The sequence below is a fragment of the Lethenteron reissneri genome, chromosome 56 (genome assembly GCF_015708825.2).
Source record: "Lethenteron reissneri isolate LAM-NWPU_2019-01 chromosome 56, ASM1570882v1, whole genome shotgun sequence".
In the NCBI taxonomy this organism is placed as follows: Eukaryota; Metazoa; Chordata; class Hyperoartia; order Petromyzontiformes; family Petromyzontidae; genus Lethenteron; species Lethenteron reissneri.
In genome coordinates, this window is record NC_083834.1 from 5621686 (window position 1) to 5634999 (window position 13314).

A 13314-nucleotide genomic window follows, 5' to 3' on the forward strand; every position below is an offset into this window, starting at 1 on the left:
GGTGCTGATGATGAATTGATGACAATTATGTTGATAATGATATAAATGATGTTGATTTTTATGATGACGATGTTAATGATGATAATGGTGTTGATGACATTGATGATGATGATGATGATGGTATTAATGATGATATTGCTATTGATGATGACGATGCTGATGATGATGTTGATGATGATGTTGACGATGTTGATGATGGTGACGGTGATATTGATCATGAGATTGCTATTGATGATGACGAAAGCTGATGATGATGTTGATGATGATAATGTCTATGTGATGCAGGTGCGGGAGCCATCACAGCAGCAATAGTATTCAGCATCATCATCATCCTCGCAATCATCCTCGCCCTCGTCGTGAAATTCCACAAGTAGGAGCCGCACACACACAGACACACACACACACAGACACACACACAGACACACACACAGACAGACACGCAGACACACACAGACACAGACACACACACAGACACACACACAGACAGACACACAGACACACACACACAGACACACACACAGACAGACACGCAGACACACACACAGACATACACACACGCAGACAGACACACAGAGAGATACGCAGACAGACACAAATAGACACACACAGACAGACACAGACACACACACAGAGACACACACACAGACACACATACAGACACACACACAGACACACACACAGACACACAGATACACACAGATACACACACACACAGACACACGCACACAGACACACACACACAGACACACACACAGACACGCAGACAGACACACACACAGACACGCAGACAGACACACACAGACACACACACAGACACACACAGACACACACAGAGACACACACACACAGACACACACACAGACACACACACAGACACTGACACACACACACGTATAAAAGTCCCCTGTATAGCCTTCAACAGGCTGTTGGGGCAAGTGCAGTTAGCGAGTAGCACCTCTGCAGGCCATAACGGCACACGAGGGGGTGGGTGGCCAACACCACTCTCAGCCGTCTTTGTCTTCCTAGTGAGCATAATACATAGTGTGTATTGTTTCTATATAGTGGGTATTGTTTATGTATAGAGTGGGTATCATTTTAGCAAACACTTGATTGACTTATAGTGACTTATAGTAGTAGGTTTTTACCCTTTCAAATTGTACAAAAACTGACACCTTTATACAAGGCATCATGATTGCAATAACCGCAATACAAGCAGTCAAAATGCAAACAAAAAAGAAAAACTCTGATGATGATAATGATATGCACTGTCCTTGAAGTTGATTGGTCCACACCCGAGACAGCTTTTCTTAGAGCCTAGTCTCCATTGGTGTTGGACCAGATGACGCCAAAATGCGTACAACTCAAAGACAGCGCACTATCAGAGTATTGAGAGCTCGGGGTAAGCATTTACACTATGAGATCTCCTTTACCAGTGGCAAAATATAGTATTAGGTTTTTACCCTTTCAACTGGTACAAACACTTGATTGACTTCCTTGCATCAAACCTCAACAGTCACTCACCGGCACTCCGTCGCCTCCGTATCTCTCTTCTATTGCTACTACCACCGTTACTTTCCCTATGTGTTATTCCACCCACGGATGAACGGCCAAAGAAAAACGGCAACGTTTTAAAAACTTTGTAAATAAAAAAAAACAATAAAAAATAAAAAAAAACATGGGTCAACGGTGAAACGCACCTTGTAGCCCATAATTGTTTTGTATAAAAAATGTTGAATCGTTTATTTGCTAACACGGATAATCAGCAAAGAGAAACTTGTCGCCAATAAAAAATAGTTTTAATAAAAAAAAGTAAATATGAGAAAATATGAATATTTATTTACATATCATGAAATAAAATGAAAACAGATCAACAGCAAAGCGAAACTTGTCGCCTCTAAAAAAAATTTGTTTCTAAATATACAAAATTAAAAGCCACGGGTGAACAGCCGAGCAAAACCTTTTTTTAAAAAAACGACCTGTCGCCCCCACCCCGGCAGGCCGTCGCACGGAGCCCTGATGACGTCGACGAGCCAATCGTCGCGTCACACGCGCAGCACGACCCACGCGCAACACCGCGTCAACGGCGCGGCTGCCACCTCCATCTCAACCGCCGCCGCCGCGTCATCGCGACGTCACAACGGCGCCGCCCCCTCGCGCCACGAGGGCTCCGCGTCTCGCTACATCACCCCCTACGGTGACCCCCACCGCAACGGCTCGCTGGCTCGGCCCGGCGGGAGACTGGACGGGGTCGTGGTGACTCAGCGCACGCAAGCCGGCAACTGGGAGCCCGAGCGTTGGCCCAGGATTTCGTTGGCGGTCCCGGCCGGGGGAGGGGCGGCGGTGGTCAGCATGGACGACCTGCCCACCATCTCGCGCTTCGACGAGCCGGCGACGGGCTTGCTGCGGGCGGGACACGACGGCGCTTCGTGGGAACGCAACGGCTCGTCGGTGTCGACCATCGGCGGGGTGTCGCTCGAGATGTCGACCATCAACAGCATCGAGGACCTCATTCCGCCGGATTACCCCATGGACTGAGTTGGCGGGAGGCACGGGGAGGGAGGGAGGGGAAGGCCGCTGGGAGGATAACGGTGGAGCGGCGGTGGCAGCGGCCGGCCTAGAAGTAGTCGCGGGAGACGCCGAGAGCCGCCGAGCGGAAATTCCACGTGTCTATGACGGGAGGGTGGGGATGGAGGCAGGTGAGCTGTGGACTCGCTGTTGACGTCTCCTGCAAAGTTAGGAACTTTCTTTTGGTTTGTGTCGACCACGAAGAATCCATGATGATGGCGATGACGATGTTCGGCAGTGATTGATGATGATTTGCAGCTTTTGTGAACGTTGTCCTGGCTTGCGACCCCCCCCCCCCCAGACTACACCCCCGGGTCCCCGTGGGCAAGACGTTGAAACCTTCTAAACCCCGCCAGCAAAATTGAAGTCACGACCGCCGGCGGGGGTGGTTCTTTCACGGTGATTTCAGCGAAGGGGTTGACGGGCCGCGTCGAGATCGAGCGCTCGAAAAAACTTCCCGGCGCGTGAGGGCGGCGCCGGTGAGCGGTCCGTGCGACCGGGTTTTTGGGCCCTCCGTGTAAATACTGTGTGCACTGTGTGTCTGTTGAACTTCTTTTGCGCGGCGCGTAGCCAACGGTGCTAATCGGAGGTGCGTTGGCAGAGGATAACAAAGTGAACACAGCGGTTCGAAAGAAATGAGTTTGTCACATCTGGAACGCACTCTGGGTGTTTGGGGCATTCCGCCTCGCCTCCGGCATTGATTGACAACAAATTCTGCGGTTATGGATTTTAAACAGCGAAGGAAAATTACCGTCACCACGACCACTACCGCCACCACCGCCACCGCCGCCACTGCCACCACCGCCACTACCAAGACCACCACCACCGCCAACACCGCCATCACCATCACCAACACCGCCCCCAAAGCCACCACCACCACCGCCACTACCAACACCGCCACCATCGCCACCACCGCCACCGCCAACACCGCCACCATCGCCACCACCACCACCGCCGCCACCAACACCGCCACCAACACCGCCACCACCGCCACCGCCACCAACATCGCCATCGCCACCACCAACACCGCCACCACCACCACCAACGCCATCGCCATTTCATTTTTTTAGGATGCGAAGTGACAGCCTGCCAAGTGCGGAGGTAAAATAATCACCTCCGGGACTCGTCAGCTGACACGCACGCACACACACACACACGTTTACCTGTGTCTCACTTTGGCAAGTTCCTTGTTTGTTAGCCCACCACCGCCACTGCTTCACCTTTCGTCGTATTGAAGCGGCTATTTGCATCTCAGCTGTCATCCAGTTGCCCGCGGTGTTGCCCGCGCATCTCAGCTACCTGGCTGCATTATTTTAAATCTTCATCTTCTTCTTAAACTGGATTCGAAGCTTTCGTGGCTGCACGAATTACTCTTTGGTTCTTTCCGTCAAGTCACGTAGAACGAAATTCAATTAAATAGTAATTTTCGATTTTAAGCTTTCGTGACATGCAGGGATTCATCTTCTTGGTTCTTTCGGTAAAGTCACGTAGAAGGGAAGTAATCAAATAATTAAAATAAAACATAATAGCACAGCCGTCCACAGGTGAAGAACAGGTCTGTCTCCCCGACAGACCTGGTCTTCACCTGAGGACGGCTGCTTGCGTTGTGGCCGAAACGTCGTGAGAATTATTTCATTACGTTTTATTTTTATTATTTTATTACTTCCCTTCTACGTGACTTTACCGAAAGAACCAACAAGATTTCTGCCGGAGTTACCCAGCTGTATTATCGTTATTATTGCTTTAAACTATTTCAATTCAAGAGCGGACTGGCACAGCAACACCAAGGGAACGCATTTTGTTATTTTACATCGGGTTTTCTTTCTGACCTGTTCGGCGCTCTCACTGTCGCCGCGTGAAACATGAAGAATCCTCCCGTCGCAGTTTGTGATCGAGGTCGGTTGACCATCCGCCGGTGCTCGCGATGAACACCGCGGAGAAGAAGAAGTCGGCAGGGCAGCAGAGGGAGTGAGGGCAGCAGAGTGAGGAGGGCAGCAGAGTGAGTGAAGAGGGCAGCAGAGAAAGTGAAGAGGGCAGCAGAGAAAGTGAAGAGGGCAGCAGAGGGAGTGAGGGCAGCAGAGAAAGTGAAGAGGGCAGCAGAGGGAGTGAGGGCAGCAGAGAAAGTGAAGAGGGCAGCAGAGGGAGTGAGCAGGGCAGCAGAGGGAGTGAAGAGGGCAGCAGAGGGAGTGAAGAGGGCAGCAGAGGGAGTGAGCAGGGCAGCAGAGGGAGTGAACAGGGCAGCAGAGGGAGTGAAGAGGGCAGCAGAGGAAGTGAAGAGGGCAGCAGAGGGAGTGAAGAGGGCAGCAGAGGAAGTGATCAGGGCAGCAGAAGGTGACGACTTCATCATCTTCGCGGATACCTATCGGGTTTTTTTCTTTTTTCTTTAAACAAAATAATTTGCGTGTGCACCGCTGCACTTTAAAGTCTGGCATGTAGCTGAGTTGGCGAGTGCCCGATGCGCCGGTTTCGTGAGTTGTTACACGGCGATTGTTGTTGTTGTTGTGGCTGTTGTTGTTGTTGATGGGTTCGTCTGTGAGCGATACGCGATGCCACTTGTTTTGTTTTGTGTTTTTACGAAAATGATTTTTGGTGACTTGAAATTCGGCTTCACGTCCCGCGAGTTGAATTGAGCGGCAGCGCTTGCGAGCGAGCTTGAGATCGTGTCTGTGTTGGTGTGTGTTTGTGTGTGTTTGTGTTGTGTGTGTGTATTTGTGTGTGTTTGTGTATGTTTGTGTGTTTGTGATCGTGTGTGTTTGTTTGTGTGTGTGTGATCGTGTGTGTTTGTTTGTGTGTGTTTGTGTATGTTTGTGTGTGTTTGTGTGTGTGTTTGTGTGTTTGTGTTGTGTGTCTGTGATCGTGTGTGTATGTGTGTGTTTGTTTGTGTGTCTGTTTGTGTGTGATCGTGTGTGTGTGTTTATTTGTGTGTGTGTTTTTGTATTTGTAATTGTGAGTGTGTGTTTTTGTGAGTGTGTGTGTGTTTGTGTGTGTGTTTTTGTGTGTGTAATCGTGTGTGTGTGTTTGTTTGTGTGTGTTTGTGTGTGTTTGTGTGTGATCGTGTGTGTGTGTGTTTGTGTGTGATCGTGTGTGTGTGTTTGTGAGTGTGTTTTTGTGTGTGTAATTGGGAATGTGTTTGTGCGTGTGTGTTTGTGTTTGTAGGTGTCTCCAGCACTTGCCCCATCAGTCTGATTGGCTAGAAGATGAATCTTTGGCTTTGTCAACATGTATCTGAATGTTTCTTCATGTATATTGGGGTGTTTGATTCTGCACGTGTAAGTATGTGCAGATGAACCGTGTATCTATATCGGCGTGTGTACGTATGTGACTGCGACTGTGAGTGTATGTGTCATGCATTGCAAGGCGGAGCGGTGGCGCAGTGATTAGCACACTGCACTACGAATTCGGTTTTCGATCCCCTTATACTGCAAAGCTAACATCATTGGAGAGCGATATTGGAAGTAGTGAACCTCCCCTAGGTTGACTCAGCCCCAAATAAGTCTCCAGGCACACTGGAACTCACTGTAATTGCAGTGTTGTCAGCCTAAATAGGTGCTCGCTAACAACACTTTACCCATGCGGTCTTTAAGGATACGTGGCAATGAGTTGGTTTTTAACGTGTGTTGCTTTTACGTGTTGTGTGTTACATTAACATGACGGAAGGTGACATTTTAAGCATACATATATCGATGAGCCGGGCATAGTTGGGGGTTAATGGATCACTAGGAGAGTCACTGTGAGACTTTTTGGAAAAGTGTCAGTACAGCAAGCAGGTTCAATGACCCATCAGCGTTGACTTTTATCCTCCGCCTTCCATGCATGGGTTTGTTTGTTTTATAAATATAGCAATATCGGTTTTGTCGCACATAGGAAAAATATATATACGTGTTAACTTAAGAAAGAGGAATACATTCTAATTTATTATACTTTGAATATCTGTAGCAATTTAAAGAGACGCTAAAAAATGCACGGTTGATAATCGACAGTTGTGTCTGTCACTTTATGACGATATAAATATGGCTTCAATATTTGATCTCGTAAACAACAATGTGCGTGTGTGTGTGTGGGGCCGAGGTTCGATTCCCGCCCACGGCCACCACCAACATCGGTGACGATGATCCGAACCGGTCCTGGGCCTCCCCTAGGTCGACTCAGCCTAAAATGAGTACCTCGTGCGGTTTGTAAACATCGCCACTGGGGAGACAAAGACGGTCGGGCGTGGTGTTGGCAACCCACGACCTCGTGTGCCGTGCCGGCCACTTCGTGGGTGCTGGCTAACAGCACTTGCCCCGAACCATCTTGTAAGGCTACACGGAGGGGACCTTTGTCTTTGTTTGCCTTAAAACGAAACAACATATTTCGATTTAAAGCTTTCGCGACTGCAGGGATTCATCTTCTTGATTCTTTCGGTAAAGTCACGTAGAAGGGAAATAATAAAATAATAAGAATAAAACATAATAAAATAATTTTATAAATAAAATAATTCTCAATTTATTTTTATTATTTTTTTATTTCCCTTCTACGTGACTTTACCGAAAGAACCAAGAAGATGAAACAACATACGTATGAGACGCAACGTTTCAGGCAACGGCCCTAGTTCGCGGCACAAAATACGGCTCTTGCGCTCGCCTCGGACAGGGTGAGTTCAGAGGACGCGTGCCGAGGATGGGGTGGGGAGGCGAGCGACTGTGAGGGTGGCAATTGAAGAGGCGGCGATGGGTGGGAGAGGTGTGGCAGGGTGGAGCAGGGCACGTGGCAGGGTAGAGCAGGGCACGTGGCAGGGTGGAGAAGGGCACGTGGCAGGGTGGAGAAGGGCACGTGGCAGGGTAGAGCAGGGCACGTGGCAGGGTGGAGCAGGGCACGTGGCAGGGTGGAGCAGGGCACGTGACAGGGTGGAGAAGGGCACGTGGCAGGGTGGAGCAGGGCACGTGGTAGGGTGGAGCAGGGCACGTGGCAGGGTGGAGCAGGGCACGTGGCAGGGTGGAGAAGGGCACGTGGCAGGGTGGAGCAGGGCACGTGACATGGTGGAGAAGGGCACGTGGCAGGGTAGAGCAGGGCACGTGGCAGGGTGGAGCAGGGCACGTGGCAGGGTGGATCAGGGCACGTGGCAGGGTGGAGAAGGGCACGTGGTAGGGTGGAGCAGGGCACGTGGCAGGGTAGAGCAGGGCACGTGGCAGGGTGGAGCAGGGCACGTGGCAGGGTGGAGCAGGGCACGTGGCAGGGTGGAGCAGGGCACGTGGCAGGGTGGAGAAGGGCACGTGGCAGGGTGGAGCAGGGCACGTGGCAGGGTGGAGCAGGGCACGTGGTAGGGCGGAGCAGGGCACGTGGCAGGGTGGAGCAGGGCACGTGGCAGGGTGGAGCAGGGCACGTGACAGGGTGGAGAAGGGCACGTGGCAGGGTGGAGCAGGGCACGTGGTAGGGTAGAGCAGGGCACGTGGCAGGGTGGAGCAGGGCACGTGGCAGGGTGGAGAAGGGCACGTGGCACGGTGGAGCAGGGCACGTGGCAGGATAGAGCAGGGCACGTGGCAGGGTAGAGCAGGGCACGTGGCAGGGTGTGGAAGGGCACGTGGCAGACACCGTGTACGGCTAGCCGAGGAGTGTCGGCAAGGGAGATGTCAACGCGAACTTTACGATTGCACATCCACTGACTTGAACTCGAGTGAACCTCCTTCCGTCGGCGCGCAAAGGGCGATGACGAAAAGTGATTCGCCGCAAAGCAAGGCAGAACGACCCGCGCAACGCGGATGACTTCAAGGTTGTCACCTGACGTGTGACGTCGCAACGCTATTGAGACGTCACCAGTGGAGAGGGGTGGTGGGTGTAGAGGCATGGCGGATTGCTTTAACGCTGGTTTGTTGTTGTTGTTGTTGGTTGTTGTTGTTGTTGTTGTTGGGACGTTTTTGGGGCAACACCACGTGGCTCAGCTTTCACGAGGATCGGTCTACACAATCGGTGCAATGTCGCTGTAAAATGCTGTGGGTTTCCGATCGCCAGTGACAGACACGCAGTGCAATGGATGCCCCGACGCTCCGATCAACATTGGCCGTGTTTCTTCCTGGGTCAGTCACCACCGGCAGCACAACTCTGCAATGAAGTTTTCATCCCGGATCCGATCATCGCGGCAAGTGCCGGATTAAGCTAGTGCGAGGCCTGTAACGTGTGCTATAAATTGGGCCCTGAATAAATGAATAAATCAAACACGTAAATATTGAAGGACTAATTTTTAAGTTGCACAGTAAAGTAATCGTATTTTTTTCTCATTTGCTATACAACAAGACGATACGACAAATCGCTAACTTTAAACATCCGGTCGTTCATACAAGTCGAAGGGCGGTATAGTACTATAGTAATAGAGCAAGTGCAGAATTACGGAACCGGATTTGATAGCTTGACAGCATTTAGCGTGGGGCCCTTGAAAGTGCAGGGCTCGTAGCTGCTACACATGTAGCTGCTACATATGTAGCTGCTACACATGTAGCTGCTACACATGTAGCTACTACACGTGCAGCTACTACTACACATGTAGCTACTACACATGTAGCTACTACTACACGTGCAGCTACTACACGTGTAACTACTACACGTGTAGCTACTACTACACGTGTAGCTACTACACGTGCAGCTACTACACGTGCAGCTACTACACGTGTAGCTACTACACGTGCAGCTACTACACGTGTAGTAGCTACTACACATGTAGCTACTACACGTGTAGCTACTACACGTGCAGCTACTACACGTGCAGCTACTACACGTGCAGCTACTACTACACATGTAGCTACTGCATGTGTAGCTACTACACGTGCAGCTACTACTACACATGTAGCTACTGCATGTGTAGCTGCTACACATGCAGCTACTACACGTGCAGCTACTACACATGTAGCTACATATGATACGTTTTCTACTAGGATCATCCGGCACTGATCTCGGCAAGAGGTTTCCTGATCTCCCACTTACAGACGGAGGGACACGGGGGGTAGGGAGGGGAGAGTGGGTAGGATGGAGCTTCCGCAAAATAAAGAAAAGCGCTTTCCAGTTCAAGTTGGATGAGGGTGAAATCCCTCTAAGCCGAAATATGGCGAAGCAGGCGACGTCTGCAACATCGAAATATTGTGAGGGGGTGAAATCTGAAGCCTTGCAAGTGTTGTTAGAAAAAGATTTAAAAAAAAAATAAGCAAAAAATCCAATGAAGGAAACGTTTCAAAGTCACTCTGCGTCGCTCTGATCGCAAGGGAAGCAAGGCAGCGCTCATCTACCCGATGGCAATTCCACATTGCCGCGACGAGGACCAGAACAATCACAGTTAATGGGACGCAATACGACTATTCTTCTTTGGTTCTTTCGGTAAAGTCACGTAAAAAGATAAAATAAAAAATTAAATTAAATACTAGAACGGGGCCCTTGAAAGTGCAGGGCTCGTAGCTACTACACATGTAGCTGCTACACGTGTAGCTACTACACGTGCAGCTACTACACGTGCAGCTACTACACGTGCAACTACTACACGTGCAGCTACTACACGTGTAGCTACTACACATGTAGCTGCTACACGTGTAGCTACTACACGTGCAGCTACTACACGTTCAGCTACTACACGTGCAGCTACTACACGTGCAGCTACTACACATGCAGCTACTACACGTGTAGCTACTACACGTGCAGCTACTACATGTGCAGCTACTAGCTACTACACGTGTAGCTACTACACGTGTAGTTGCTACACGTGTAGCTACTACACGTGTAGCTACTACACGTGCAGCTACTACACGTGCAGCTACTACACGTGCAGCTACTACACGTGCAGCTACTACACGTGCAGCTACTACACATGCAGCTACTACACATGTAGCTATAAGACGTTGAGTGATAAGCTCAATTAAAAAAAAATGCTAATATTTACTATTGAAGCCCAGTTTGTTATCAGCTCTTGTTGAGAAGTGACCTGACCACACGTGATAATATCTCATCATCGAGGTCATCCTCTAACGCAGAGGTCACTTGCACAAGGATGGATCTCGAAGCTTGCTCTGTGATATCCACATCCGCGGGGCCGTTCTATAACACAAAAAGGGGAAGGGAAGAAAGGGCGGGGTCGAAATACAATTGATAAAGCGTGCGACCAATTTTTTGTTTTGTTAAATATCACGAATGCAGGAAAAAAAACTAAGTACAAATGCTCCAATCATCTTCTTGGTTCTTTCGGTAAAGTCACGTAGAAGGGAAGTAATAAAATAATTAAAAATAAAACATTTTAAAATAATTCTCACGACGTTTCGGCCACGACGCAAGCAGCCGTCCTCAGGTGAAGAACAGGTCTGTCAGAAAGACAGCGTCTGAATGAAACACCACCAGGCTTGGCAGCGTATATTTAAGCTGGGTTGGAGGGGGAAGGGGCGCCTTGACAAAGGAATTTGCTTTCCGACAGACCTGTTCTTCACCTGAGGACGGCTGCTTGCGTTGTGGCCGAAACGTCGTGAGAATTATTTTAATGTTTTATTTTTATTATTTTATTATTTTCCTTCTACGTGACTTTACCGAAAGAACCAAGAAGATGAATCCCTGCAGTCACGAAAGCTTTAAATCGAAATACTCCAATCACTTTGTGTGCGTCAGGTTAACGTGAGGTTAACGCGAGGTTAACGTGAGGTTAACATTAAGATGCATTCAAGCAATGTCCGTGGTTGGCATGTTGTTTTCGTGTTCGTCTTCGGGTAAAGAAGTTAAATGTATATATATGATGATGATGTACATATATTTAACAAGCAAGTCAACGTTATAACTAAGGTCACACTCTGTGCAGTGTGCGTGTGTGTGTGTGCGCGTCTTTGCTTTGTCACAAGCATGGCAATGTTTGTGGAATTAAGTTTTCAACCTTGGAAAACGACCCCTTGTTTGTCGCTTCAATTTGTTGTTGTCCTCGTTGTTGTTGTTGTTGTTGCCCGAGTCGAGTGGTGACGTTTGAGGAGCGGTGGCGCAACGATTAGCGCAGCCCCTACCGCCAATGCTCCCACACATCAGCAGTGGCACCAACACTAAGATTTGGAGCTTTCGTGACTGCAGGAATTACTCTTTGGTTCTTTCGGAAAAGTCGCGCAGAAAGAAAATACATTTAATAATAGAAGACGGCGTTTCGATTGCAGCACAAGCAGTCGTCATCAGCGAGAACTAAATTTTAGAGAGAGACAAAACACAGACACGGAGACACACACACAGACACGCACGCAGAGAGAGACAACACAGATACAAAAACAAAGAACCCCGTATAGCCTTAACAGACTTTTGGGGCAAGTGCTGTTAGCGAGCACCTATGAAGGCCGGAACGGTACACGAGGGGGTGGGTGGCCAACACCACGCCCGACCGCCTTTGTCTCCCCAGTGGCGATGTTTACACACCGCACCAGGTACTCATTTGAGGTTGAGTCGACCTAGGGGAGGGCCCGGGACCGGTTCAGATAATCGTCACTGGGTGTTCGTCGTGAGCGGGAATCGAACTCGGGTCGCCGAGTTTATAGCGCAGCGTAGCGCTAACCGCTACACTACCGCTCCCCACACAGAGACACACAGAGACACACAGAGACACACAGAGAGAAACACACAGAGATACGCAGAGAGAGACACACAGAGACACACAGAGAGAGACACACAGAGACACACAGAGAGAGACACACAGAGATACAGAGAGAGACACACAGAGAAAGACACACAGAGACACACAGAGAGAGACACACAGAGACACACAGAGAGAGATACACAAAGACACGCAGAGAGAGAGACACACAGAGACACACAGAGAGAGACACACAGAGATACACAGAGAGAGACACACAGAAAGAGACACACAACATAGGCACCCTTACTTTCACTGACCAGCGTGGTGAAGTATGATAAGATAAACCCCCCTCCCCCCCACCGACCCATACAAAGACAAAGATCCCCCCCCAGTATAGCCTTAACAGTCTGTAGGGGCAAGTGCTGTTAGCGAGCACCTATGAAGGCCGGCACGGCACACGAGGGGGTGGGTGGCCAGCACCATGCCCGACCGCCTTTGTCTCCCCAGTGGCGATGTTTACACACCGCACCAGGTACTCATTATAGGTCGAGTCGACCTAGGGGAGACCCGGGACCGGTTCAGATAATCGTCACTGGGTGTTCGCCGTGAACGGGAATCGAACCCGGGTCGCCGAGTTTATAGCGCAGCGTAGCGCTAACCGCTACACTACCGCTCCCCACACAGAGACACACAGAGAGAGACACACAGAGACACACAGAGAGAGACACACAGAGATACGCAGAGAGAGACACACAAAGATACGCAGAGAGAGACACACAGAGACACGCAGAGAGAGACACACAGAGACACACAGAGAGAGACACACACACAGACACACAGAGAGAGACACACAGATATACACAGAGAGAGACACACAGAGACACACAGAAAGAGACACACAACATAGGCACCCTTACTTTCACTGGCCAGCGTGGTGAAGTATGATAAGATAAACCCCCCCTCCCCCCCACCGACCCATACAAAGACAAAGATCCTCCCCCCCAGTATAGCCTTAACAGTCTGTAGGGGCAAGTGCTGTTAGCGAGCACCTATAAAGGCCGGCACGGCACACAAGGGGATGGGTGGCCAGCACCACGCCCGACCGCCTTTGTCTCCCCAGTGGCGATGTTTACACATCATTATAGGTCGAGTCGACCTAGGGGAGACCCGGGACCGGTTCAGATAATCGTCACTGGGTGTTG

General features: G+C 49.9%; 1 protein-coding gene across 2 annotated transcripts in view; it reads left to right on the forward strand.

Annotated features, from left to right (window-relative positions):
- LOC133357092 (uncharacterized) overlaps positions 1–2862 on the forward strand; it is a 40307-nt gene extending 37445 nt beyond the window's left edge. For both annotated transcript variants that reach the window (XM_061574872.1, XM_061574873.1), the window contains exons 3-4: positions 286–370; positions 1998–2862. In XM_061574872.1, the coding sequence (XP_061430856.1) occupies positions 286–370; positions 1998–2535 (623 nt within the window). In that variant the 3' untranslated portion in view covers positions 2536–2862. The remainder of the gene's footprint in view (positions 1–285; positions 371–1997) is intronic.
- Positions 2863–13314: the final 10452 nt, after the last annotated feature.